The sequence below is a fragment of the Hirundo rustica genome, chromosome 2, assembly GCF_015227805.2.
Source record: "Hirundo rustica isolate bHirRus1 chromosome 2, bHirRus1.pri.v3, whole genome shotgun sequence".
NCBI lineage: Eukaryota > Metazoa > Chordata > Aves > Passeriformes > Hirundinidae > Hirundo > Hirundo rustica.
Window position 1 is genome coordinate 49760458 of NC_053451.1, and position 12831 is coordinate 49773288.

Below are 12831 nucleotides of genomic sequence, written 5' to 3' on the forward strand. Positions count from 1 at the left end.
TTTTCCCAATTTTACTCCAAGAAGAAACCAAAACTGAATTGATACGGACTTTCACAGAGCTCTGATGCTTCCCAGCCCACAAACACAAATGGAGCAGATAGTTGTCTCAGACTTCCAACACCTTTTAACTGCCTCAAATCTCTCAAGAGCTTTTTCTTTCTCTTTTATACTCCCTTTTGCATTCTCCCCAATTAATCCTCTCACTTCTCTTTCTTCCTCTTGCTCTGCTTCTTAGCTGACAAGCCCAGCCCCATCCTTGCATCTCCTGTTCCTCTTATTTGGCCGTCTCCTCCCCCAGTCTCATAGGTAATTCCAGGCTTTTCTAACTCCACTTTTCTTCCTACACTGGCTTTCCCAGCTCAGTACAGAAACCCAGATGAGCACCATGGCAATCAAGCATGTTAGCTCCTGAATATATCACTCCTACTCGTGTCTATGCATCTTTCCCTTTCATCCTCTCCTAATAAATTTCTGACAAGCTGTTCATCCCACTGCTCAGCTCCCGCACTACATATGGCTGGCAGAACTCATCTCACCTCACTTTTAACACTGTGGAGTTAGATGTCAAGATACGACCACTACAGGACCCCTTTACAGATAGGGAGGACCTGAGTCTTTCCCATTGGCTGCAAAGGGAAATGGTTGTGATTCACTGGAATGCCTTTAATTTTCAAATTTCAGTTCTGGGAAAGATGACTGTCACCCAACAAAAAACCTGAACAGCAACCAGAATGGTGATTAGAAAATGTGAAGATTTGGAAAAAACTAATTCCACCCTTTTCATGTGCTCAGATCTAGGAAAGCAGCAAAGTCTGCAGAGAAAAGTGCTGGCTGCTTTTGAACGTACAGCTATCCAAAGGCAGTTATGAAAGAGGTCATACGACACGAGGTCAATAACAGTAGAGGACTGAACATAAACAGCCAGGGGGTTTCTCCCAGTCCTATGTTCATAAAAATACACATCCTCATCCTCAGGGGAAGAACAGTAAAAATATGATTAGTATGTCCCTCTGTAGCTAAAGGGAATAAAAAAAATCTGAAATACTTTGGGCATGAGGGTGTCCCAGCTGGCTTGTTGTAGCTAAGAACACTATAAAAGGCAACGTACCATAATGGCTTTGGCATTGAACCCCTGCTGACCTAACTATCTGGATATATCTGACTCTGTCAACAGAATACTTGGAATATTTTGCTGAGTTTGCTCTCTATTCTTGGACTTTTCTGTCTTTGCTAAGTAAATAAAACCTTTTGTACCATATCTTGTGAAATGGTGAATGCAGTTAACCCTCAATGGCAACAGCCAAGCATAAGCAATACAGTTACATGTAGAATTGCGGAGTCCTGATCTCTTCCCAGGTTTCATTCAATATACATGAAGATCTCGAAACATTCTTTGAAGTAGACTGTGGTATACAAATCAGCAGGACTGTTACAGCTACAAAAATTCAATGGCTTAGCTGGATACAAATCTCAAAATGGAAAACCTTTGGTATTGGCACCAACGATCAAATAACCAGAGGAGATTGAGTCCCAACATGAGAGATAATAATTTTCAAATAATCCTGATACTTAGTACCAAAATGCCCACTGTTGCTTGCTTTAAGTGGCTTTCCAGAAAAAACCAACAAGTCCATGGAGTAAAGCTCCTACCTGGTCTAGACAGTTGCTCCGTAGGTAGCGCAGGGCTTGTTGTATGCTCTGGGGAAGAGGCTGCCCTGTTCTCTGGACGTGAACTATCAGGGGCACACCAAAGACATTCTTGTCCTTGTAATCAGGGACTTTCATCCTCTTCATGAACTTCGGCACAGACCTGAAAATTGACATGAACAGGCTGCATGAAAAAATCAGGGTATTTGCACACTTTCTGAGTAACGCTACTGACAGAAATTGGCAACTGGGGCCTTTTTAATAAAGATGGATGTAACGAAGTAATGTTTAATGAACAATACACCGACACTTTACAATTTGCATAACTGATTAATTTCTTAATGTCTATAAGTGGACGGCCTCTAAGGTATAGCATAACAATCAGTTCTAACAAGAACCTTTTACTACACAGGTGTCATCCAGCTGAAGCCAACAAGGTTTAAAGCATCTTTTAGGGACTCACAGGAATGGCAGAGCAAATCTGAGTGGAGAGGGAAAAGGAGGTTCAGTCCTCTAACATGCTGAATGACCTTTGTACTACCAGTTACATGATTTATTATTTCTATTGACTAAAACTTTACAATAAGAAATGATGGTGGGAAATCCCTATGTGTCAGATTCCTCCCTTGTGTAGTATGATTTATTCTAGTTGACTAACTTAAGTGAAGCTGGTGAGCTTGCTTTCTTCAAAAAAGTGGTTGATGAAAACAAGAACCAACTGGATTCCCTTTTTGGGAGTCATGACTGCCATGGAATTAAAATAAAAAGGATGAATATGACCTGAATGTGACTAAGAGTTTTGTCATCTGTGTGGGAAGAAGTAAAATCTCATTTTAAATTACTTACTGAAGAAGTACAGTGCATAACTCCACAGCTATATACAGTTCCTTCTCTTAAAAATCCTTAGAGACTGATTATAAAAACTGAGGGAATATGTCTCAGGATGAAAACCTTGTACAAACAGCAGCACCTAGAATTTGCTGTATTCTGGTTGCTCATTCGAAGTTGGGTAAGGTGAGATTTATTTCACTGTGGATGTCAGCTAGCCACAGAGAGTGCACCAAAGGAGAGCAGTGAAATGGGGATTAATCTTACTGAATTTTAGTTCTCTTACACAGATTTAGAAAGAGTCAGTAGTCTGGACTATCTTTTTACCCACTCTAGAGAGAGACTCCTCTGGAAGGTTACCCAAACCCTCAGCCTCGGGTATAATGGGCTGCTTTGGGGTTGCGTGTCTTTTCCCTCTGACCACAAAGAGCCGACCTGATTTTCTCAGATTAGATTTATAAGAGACTACTCTTTTAACTTCTCCTAAGGACTGATGTCAGTGAGGTGAACCTCACATGTATCTGTTTTATCTATTTTTCCATTTCTAAAGGAACACTTGTCTTACGTAGCTCACAAGTGAATTTAGTGGGATTTTGGGGAGGTGCTTTGAGCATGAAAATCACAATATAAATATCAAGTGATATCTGGACTGGGTGCTTCAGTGTATTAGGGAAAGATTCTATCATTCTGTCATTTTGATTATTTCTCAGCTACTTTTAAACCTTTATCCATGCCCATTTCTATTTCTGGTGTACCTCGATCTGTTGGGCCCACCAGGGTTTGTGTACCATGGAACATGCAGGTTTCTGTAGGCAATTGCTACAGAAGGAGCCACACTGTGAGCATTCCCTTCCATGTGCACTTCCCTCCACTCCCTGAGTGTCCAGGTATCTCTCACAGCTGCCAGGGCTGCAAGCTCCCTCTGACACAGGTCCAAAGCCTGCATCCTTGATTTCTAAAGAAAAGTCCCATAACTATTCTAACTCTTCTTTTAAAGCATAAACAAAGCAATATCAAACACATGAGGCAGCAGCTGTTTCTTTTCGAATCACCAAACGAATTCTGGGTAGGGCTTACTGTAAACTTTTCCTACTTTTTAGTCACTCACTCCTAGTCCTGTTTATTTTTGTGGAACTGTGGCATTGTTCAAAAGGCCAGGGTAGTTTCTCTGTTAGAGCACAGGAATGAAGTCAGACTTCCAGGGTCTATTTCTGACTTTGCCAACGAGGCACTAGGCAGCGATGGATTAAAATGGACAGTTTCAAATCCTACACTTGAAGTCAATGGTTCCTTCTAATTGCATTTACTTAGTAACAGAGTAACAGAATTAGAAGAAACTATTTTTTTCTAAAAAGTCTCCTTCCAGTTACCAGTGGTACTCACCAGGTCCAGCCATGTTTGTTTGACATTGAGTACTTTTCCATGATGGCAGTGAGACGAAGCAAAGAGAATTTTTGCAGTAAATTCAGCTGGGCTGCTGACTGGTTGCTGATGTGAAGCGATGCAATGGAGCGGCTCAGGCGATGAGAGACTTGGAAACTATGCCACCGTAATTGCCTTTAGCAAAAGAAACGATAGAAAAATCAGAGAACTGCTTTAGTTGGGCAGAAAAGATGGTGTACTGTGAGATAGGGCTGGGCAGTATATAAAACATACATAAACACACACATACATGATAGCTTTTGGTGTGTAAACAGAAAGAAAATGTACCTTGGAGATAAATAAAACAATTTAGTCGATCTCTTTAATTTTGTCTCTTAAGTTTTGTCTTTTTAACATTGGATTCACAAGTGGATGTGGGTCCTGTCGCTATACTTGGGGATGGAGTGCTGCCTGCTTTGGTCTTTAGCCCACACACTTCCAACAGGATGTGGGAGATTCAGATACAAATGTCCTTTGCCTGACTCAGAACTGGTATTTGATGCCTAACCCCTCACCTCTCAGGGGACTGACCTGACCACTGAGGTATTTGGAGATGAAGTTCTCCAAATATCCCTGTTATTAAATGCTGAAGGATTTTTTTTGGAAAAAGGATTAAACCTGTGCCTCCTTAGCTAGAGCTATAACCACCAAGCTATTGAACTACACACATCTTTTTACTCCAATGTGCTTTCCCTATACACTGGATTCATCAGAACGTAATTTTATTTTCTTGTTTCACTAAATATAAGTTCTGACTCAAATCCTAAAAACTCTGGCACTGCTCATTTACTCAGCTGTTTCCCTCAGTTCACTTTCACCTTTGTGGTGGTGGTGAGTAAGCACAGGCTGCAGCAAACCATGGCATGCCAGAGTCCTCTGTGTGGGTGTGACAAGACTGACAGCAGATCAGAAAATACCAGTATTTTCAGAAATACCAGTATCAGAAAATACTAGGTATATTCCCCCTACTTTTGCACTTACAAAGCCACCCTACTACAACAGTTTAGGCCCACAAAAGCTTTTGCCCAGGACCACTGGTACTTGGCTCAACAGGAGCTCATCACTCTGACTTAAAACTGGTTTGTAAAATACCAACAAAATTCCACTTTTCACTTTAAGACGTTAATCATTCACCATCATTTCATCCCACCCATATAAGGGGCTGAGGCAGAGTAGGGAAGTTCTCTTTGAGAACAAAGGGGCACATTTTTAAAGCAAATCAGTGCATTTAAAAAGTGTATAAATCTACAGATTCATAAGGACATGGGTGCATAACTTAGAATACAAATTAAAAATGCATTCTACAGCATATACAGTGTCCTACTATGTTATCATTGTATCAAGGGATAAAAAATGCCTTAGTTTGCTCTATTAAACCAATTCTGCATAGATTCCATGTGAGAATCTCCACAGCAGGACGTCCCTTCCCTCAAAGTCCCACCTTTCCCTGGGAAGTCCCCATCTCCATACAGGATGAGCACTACTGAAATGGTACCCTTTGCTTTCTGACTCCCAGGCTGAGAACCTCTGCTTCATTATATTGTATTTCACGGCCTGTGGATTTGTGTACAAAATTTTGCTACTTACCTGCTTGGCCTTGTGAGCGATGCTCCCACCCCAGAGTCTCTCCTGTCCCTAACACCAGTGGCTTCGGATTCATTCAGGGATGTTCCATCTCTGTCCATGTCACTCGGGGTGGTCTGGCCATCAGACACAGAGTTTCCTTCAAAATCGAGAGTGATCTGTGTAGGTGACTGGAAAGGCAATGATGGGGATTCCCTGACTGACACATCACCAGCTGGCAGACCTGGCAACACCTTCTTTGACCAGCCATCTACCACCTCCTGCAGCCCATTGACATGTTGCAAAATGTCGTCTAACTGAGGGAAGAGGACATCTTTCTCTATGTCCAGGAGGTCCCCAGTACTAGCATACAAGTGGGAACCTGGCACATTGTCATAAATACTAATTCTGCTCTCTTTAGGACAGCAAGCCATCAGTCCGGATTCCTTTGGAGTAGAGCAGTTCTGTTTTCCCAAAGAGATGCTGCCTGTCCTCCAGTTTACACTGCTACTGTTGTCTGTAGGTGAGAGGCTTTCGATAGAAAGTGCCTTTGGGAAGGTCCCTGGTTTGTGATCCTTGGGAATGTGCACAACCAAGTTCTCTTGGGAATGAAATTCATTTTTGCGGTTTTGGTCCACCACTTGCCGTAAGGCCGTTCCTGCCAGAACATCCAGGTCCTCCAGGTACATCCCACCTCTCTTGTTTGCTTCGTGGCATTTGCGTTCCTTCAGACACGGCGTGCTCACCCCACTGCTGCTGTGTTCGGATTGACTGCTGTCACTGCTGGATTTGGCAGAAAAGGGAAGCCCTCTTTTGACCAAATCTTGCCCCAAATTTTGGAGATCGCCATTGACTATCTGTACACAGTGCATGTCTTTCAAGGATTTTGGCTCGAATTGGAGAACTGGTCCACTGATCTCTAAAGGACCTGTTCTTCCTGAGCCTTTTAGTTTTCCATGCACAGCTTTTGCTTTGAGAGTCTCCATGCGTTTTAGAAAGGTTTTTGCTCTGGCTCGTGTTGGATTTTCATTTTTCAGGCTGTCCTTGGGGGACAGGGCGGTGTTTATTGCAGTGGAGTCCTGCAGCAGGGTGCTTTCCACATCATGATGGGCAGAGCAGTCGCAGTTCTTCCTGGCAGCGCTGGTGGTGCCAGATTGACTCCTGTTGTCACTGCCCCCACTGCTCTCGCTGTGAATCGATGAGACCTCAGGTTCGCTCAGATCTGTAAGGACGCTCTCGCTGCTTGTCGTGTTTTTCATTTTAATGTCCCCAGAAGAGCCATGTCTGTCGGATCGGTGAAGCAAAGCGTCAATGTCGTCCACCCGAGACCATCGTCTGCTGGTTCTTTGGAAAGTCCATTTATTACTGATAGCACAGAGGTCTTCTTCATCTGAATCTTCACTCTGGAAAAAAAGCAAGTGTTAAAATTGTGTGCTTCAACTTGATATTTGAATTAACGCAATTGGGTTGCTCCAGGTGAGCAACAGGTAACAAAGTCTCTCTGAACCAATTTTATGGAAGACTGACCATCAATGCTTTCATAACACCCTCTTTCATTTAATTTTAGAGACCACAAACATCTTAACAAGAAAGGAATAAAAGCCTTCTCCACATTAGGAGTCCCACTGATACCTCTTGGCTTCCATGGACTGCCTGTGCACTGAATTGTGTAGGGCTGATGCCCACAGTGACAGTTTAGGAAAAAAAAAAAAAAAGTTTTGAAAGGCCAAAGTAAAGGATTCCTGATTTGCAGGGATGGTGTTAAGATACACATGTAAAGACAGGGAAGTAGCTGGGTACTACATCAATGTGAGTTATTTAAAAATTCAAGACAACAAATATCTGGTGCTGCACGTAGTTTTGCAGTGAGAACTAAATAAGCATCCATAAATTTCACAGGCCAGATACATCTAACAAGATTTATGTATCCAGAACATAGATACAGAAAAATAACTATAATGCTTAAAAGAACAATAAAAAAAGTATTTGGCAGTATTGCTTAGGGTGTGTCTGAGTGCAGGCAAAGGAAAGCAGAGAAGGCAGCCATGGGGTGTGGGCAGGAGGAGCAGCCGGGCTCAGGCTGGGATGGGGCAGCATGTGCAGCTGAGGTAAGCTTTCCTACAGTGGGAACCACTGTTTTCACTGCTGTCATTCTCAGAGGCACCCCAAACTTGATGACCTATAGCCTCCCCCACTGTCTCTGGCTTCCTCTGACCTCTCCTGAGGCAGCAGTAGCCCCACAGCCCTTCCTGGTCTCATCCCTCAGCCGGAGGTGTGCAGAACTGTGCTTATATTTAGGCAGCTCCAGGAGCTACTCTGCTATGCAGAGAATGTGTGCATTGAAAAAAAAACACTAGATAAAAACCTCACCCTACGACATTTTTCTCATCTGTTTGCTCAAACAAAAAAGATACGTCTTCAGCATGAAGCCCACAGTTGCTAATGAATACCCTTTTCCTGACTTTGAACTGGCCCAACACCGCATTATTCTTGCGCATTTGTTTTAAAGCAGAACAAACTAACTTCACCTACACGACATCCAAAAAGCTCTTCACATTCTTGGAAACAGTATGAAGGCAGTAAAATATGACAGGCTGTCAGACTAAAATGAGGTGCTAAACCAGAATGACTATTTTGGGACTGGAAAAATTCTCATTTTAAAAGTCAATTATTAGAAGTATTTTTATATGAAGTTTCGATGGTAAAGTTATCTCCAATCTCTGACTAGATCTTTGCTGGCCTGTCTAATTGAAAAATGTAAACCAAATTTTACAAGAGCGCCCAAAACCTTAAATAATTTGAAACCTCAAAAGCTGGAGATTGGGATCAGTAGCGTGCCAGGTCTCACAGATGCCATAAACTTTTGCCAGTTTATCACTTCAAGTCAGCCAGATGTTTTAGATTATGTCCAAACCATAAAATAAAATATAGCTGTGAAATTTTGGGTTTAGGCATTCCTCTTTCTTTTGTTAATGTTGAGGTGCTCCTGTGAGTTTACAGGAATGAATGGAGATCCCCATTCTGTGGCTTGTTAGAGAGAAAAAAATAAGCATCTAGTGAAGTATGAGGGAAGGGGCTAGAAAAGGCTAATACTGCTTTGGCCATTTTGTCTGCAGGGAAGAAATGACATATCAGACAGCTCTACCTTTGTTTTAACTCCACAGCTTGCTGTATGCATATATGGACCAAAGGACTGCACAAGCCTCAGGAACTTAAAAATCCATTTATTGTGGTCTTAGTAGTGCCACAAAGTGGATATTTTAAAAACCGCAAGGGTATGTACTTTTAAATATTTAGCAGTGGTAATTATATCTACAAAGCATACCACTGCTGAAGCGTTGGTGGCACCAGCCAATAGGATAAACATATTTTTAAAATTTGTTCTACACTGCAATATGCCAAAGGGACCTTAAAGAAGATTCTTGGCTGACACAAATCCCTGTAGCTGTGCTGACATTACTGTATGAGCTGACAGGATTTAGCCTGTATTTTCTACAAGCTGGAATCAATTAAAATAGCCAAAGTGGTAGAGACATTGCAAAAAAACACCAATAAGAGAGCACAGAGCAGAAGACAGAAATAAAAATAAATTCAGTGGTAAATATACTTAAAATCAAAAGTTTGTGGGTTTTTTGTTTTTGTTTTGTTTATTTGTTTGAGTGGTGTTTTTTGTTTTTGTTTTAACAAAGCAGAGATGAACAGAAATGGATACTGGTAGTAAACAAGTTTTCCCTCTAACCAGAGCAAAGACAGGATTACATTCTGCCCAAGAGTCACTCAGAAAATACAGAGGCTTTTCAGTGTCAAAATTTTCAGCTCAGTTAAATAAAGGCTTAGTTTTGGGTCCTTTTTAATTGATAAAAAACATACTCATGTTTCATCACAAGCAAAACAGGCAAATATGAAATGAAATATCTGGATGCTGAAATACTGCCATGGTGACTCACTACAAATTTAGCTGCACTGTGAGTCCTATGACATACTGTGTTTTTCTTTTGATGAAATCAGTAGAAATTCTGGAAGCCACGAACATCCTGAATGACCCACTGTTCTTGTCAGATATCTCAGTGTCCTGACAAACGAAACTGTCCAAAAATAAAAAAAAATTGAGACCACTTAGCCCACCCACATGTCACCAGCTAGGGGGACAGCGGATCAAGAGAAGGTCTGAAAGCAATGATTCATCTGACACAGGCAGAGCAGACATTTTGGAGCAGTGACTGTATATTTCTACTGAGCGGGGGTGAAATCTAGTGCATGGCTTTGGAGCATATTCAAAAGTCCAGTTAATACCATTATGTTTGGGAAGATGAGAAGGGGCAAGTTTCTTGAGGAGTGACTGGTAACATTTGCCAAAGAGAAGGAGGTTTTGATTCTCAGATTTGTCACAGCTGATTTAAAATAGTACAGCTTTTTGACTGAGGGTGTACTTGCCTGAAATACAGAGGGATGCTAACAAAAGGCAAATAGGGGATTTATTTGCGGTGGAATTCTGCCACATTTTTCCAGCTGGGGGCAGGAATTCTCATAAATCGACAGCTGCAGAAGGCAGTTAATCCAAAGGCTAATCTCTGTCTGTCCAAATCGCTTACGGACATATTTGCAACACATACATGAGGATTTCTGTTTGCATCTTGATGAAGGCAAGGGAAGACAGCAGTCCACAGTGGGAATGATCTGGGTGGGAGAGTGGGCAGTGGGGAACACTCATGCTGTGCTGGCTTTCACAGGAACCTTGCCTGGCAGCTTGCTTGGCCATATTTTGGTGAATCACTCAAGCAGCTGTGCTAGTCCTGTGCATACCTGTTATGTTGAAGCTCCAAAGCAGGCTGATTTTGCATTTCATTGCTCAGATCACCATAGAGACTATTAGGAAAGGCAGTATCTACGGCAAAAGATTTATTTAGTTTGGTGATCAGGTTCAGACCCAGTTTCTGGCTTTTACACTTGCATTTACATTTCCTCCTGTCAGCGGCTCTCCTCCCTCTTCTTCTCTCACCCACATTCTCTTCTACTTTCAGTTGCTCTGTATCTGTGGACTAAAATCTCCTCCAACTCCTCTTTGTCTACATTCTTCTGTGCTCAACTTCTCTGTGGCCTTGTGCAGGTATGGACGCAACTAGCTTCTGTCCCCTTGAAAGTGTACCAAGTAGGGCCATGCCTCTTCCACCACAAATAATTGGTCATCTGCTTCAGTCCACTCAGAACAGTGGCAGCAAAAAATCAATGAAAAACAAACATAACAAAAAAAATTCCTCCATTTTTAATGCAACATAAAACCCAAGACAAGAAAAAACCCTGATGCAGCGAAAAGAAGTCCCTACAGCTCTAGGAAATGGACAAAATAGAAACTAAAGAGGTTAGTACACAGAGAAACAAGCAGACATGTACCAAAGCAGGGTATCTGGACTTTAAAACCATCTTCTGTTCAGGTTCCTTCAAACACTGAATAGAGTATGATGAGACTGAATTTGCAAAGACATCAAAAATGCAGTTCTCTGAGGCAGTTTTTAAAAAGCATTAGACAAACACTCTAGGAAGGAAAAACAGAAACCAAGATTTCTCAGAGCTGGCACCTACTACTGTACAACATTCAAGGACTTTGGGGAATTTGTGACCAGAAAACCAAACATTCAACAGTTAATGCTGGACATGTTACAAAACTCTCAAAGTCAACGGGCTGTTTCTGCAGCCCTCACTGAATCCCTTTATGCTCAGAGAATTCCCAAGTTACACAGGAGCTTGTGAGGATGACAGAGTTTATTTTCATATTCTTAACTGGGAAGAAGTCAGTACAAGAAACAAAGAAAAGCTGTTATTTTCATCTGAGCAGCTTCCATTTTTTCTGAGCAGGATTTTCCACTGTGTACTCATATGGCACTGACAAACAAGACAGACTAATGAAGCTTTACTGTCTTTTTACCCACTAACTTTAATTGCACACATGTAGAGTTTAAGTACTGTGTGAGCCCTTCTAACACACTTAGCATTTACTCACAGTTTCTATTCTATTTATAATTTCAAGATTCAGCAATTCACATTATCATGCACCAGATAATGCTGACATGCATGTTCAAAGTAAATTAACAAAATAAACTTAACTTTTAAACTTTTAAACTTTTAAAACATTACTGAATTAAAGACTAAATTGGGGTGGTCTTATGACAAAAGCCAGGGTATATTTAATGAACTTCCCTTACCTTTTTTCTTTGGAAGTTCACATCGAGTTTCATTGAGGCGCACTTGTTCAGTGTGTTCAGTCGTCTACAGGGCAAAGCAAATTCAAAAGATTAGCAGCCTCTGACTAAAGGGCATGATTTTTTGCAAGTTCAAAACATTTCCTCTTATCTTACTGTAGGGTGCCAACTGCATATAACAGATGCAGAAAGGATACAGGTCATCTATTCCAGCTGTATGACCACTGCATGAAAAGGGACCCTTAGTTTCCCTTTACTTGATAGCCAGGTTTGATAGACTGCTTTTTATTTCATAGACATTTCCATACTAAGCTCAGGAAACAACTATAAACAAACACCTGTGATAGCTGGGGAAGTGACAAAAGGAGGAGGTGAGTTGCCTAATTCAGGATCGTAACATAATTGGTCTAAAATGGGGATTTCAAGGGACTGGTGAAAGACCAAACAAAAAACCAGCTGCATTCCTCGCTTCTGCGAGTTGGCAACTCCTTTAAAAAAGTTGATATAAAAAACTCCTTGCTTAAAAGTTTCTCCAAAGCCAGTCATTTCTTTTCTCCTATCTGTGGATAACACAGGTTAACACATCCAACATGTAAAAAAATCTAACATTTTAAAATAAATATTTTTAGCTATTTTTGACCATGTTCATACTGATGTTACCAGAGCCTCTGTAAGGCTTCTGCTCCTTAAATCCAAGGCTATCCTGTGATGACAGTCACTTGAAATAACAATCCGTGTATGTGTGTGTGTGTCGATGTGCAGGGACAGCCAGAGGACAAGTAAACATGCTCTTTCAATAGAGAACCTACTGTGGTAATGATAATTGATTTGGTTTTATTTATACTTAAAGATCCTGATCCGTGAAACCATCCAACTTCTAAAAGCAGAGGCTCAAAGTTAAATATGTTTGACTTTGAAAATTTTCCGTATCTAGGACTGAACTTCAAAATAAAGGGAGGCAGAGTGAGAGAGCCACATATCCACAGCATTCCTCTGCTGGCTGCCTGCATCTCCCGTGTCTTTATAGCAAGACCTGTCTCTGTTGATTTTGGGTCTCAGGAAGAGGTCTTCAACTGCCAGAACTTAACATTTGAAATGCATGTGATAACATGAAATGCATGTGTGAAAAATAGCTAATATAATGTAATAATATAATCTCTCACGCAACACAGGA

General features: G+C 41.3%; 1 protein-coding gene across 7 annotated transcripts in view; it reads right to left on the reverse strand.

Moving 5' to 3' along the window:
• Positions 1 to 12831, reverse strand: part of STARD13 (StAR related lipid transfer domain containing 13) — a 288035-nt gene that overhangs the window by 16520 nt on the left and 258684 nt on the right. For all 7 annotated transcript variants that reach the window (XM_040056756.2, XM_040056754.2, XM_040056753.2 and 4 more), the window contains 4 exons: positions 11661 to 11724; positions 5485 to 6863; positions 3859 to 4032; positions 1651 to 1810 (listed from right to left, as the gene is read on the reverse strand). In XM_040056756.2, the coding sequence (XP_039912690.1) occupies positions 1651 to 1810; positions 3859 to 4032; positions 5485 to 6863; positions 11661 to 11724 (1777 nt within the window). The remainder of the gene's footprint in view (positions 1 to 1650; positions 1811 to 3858; positions 4033 to 5484; positions 6864 to 11660; positions 11725 to 12831) is intronic.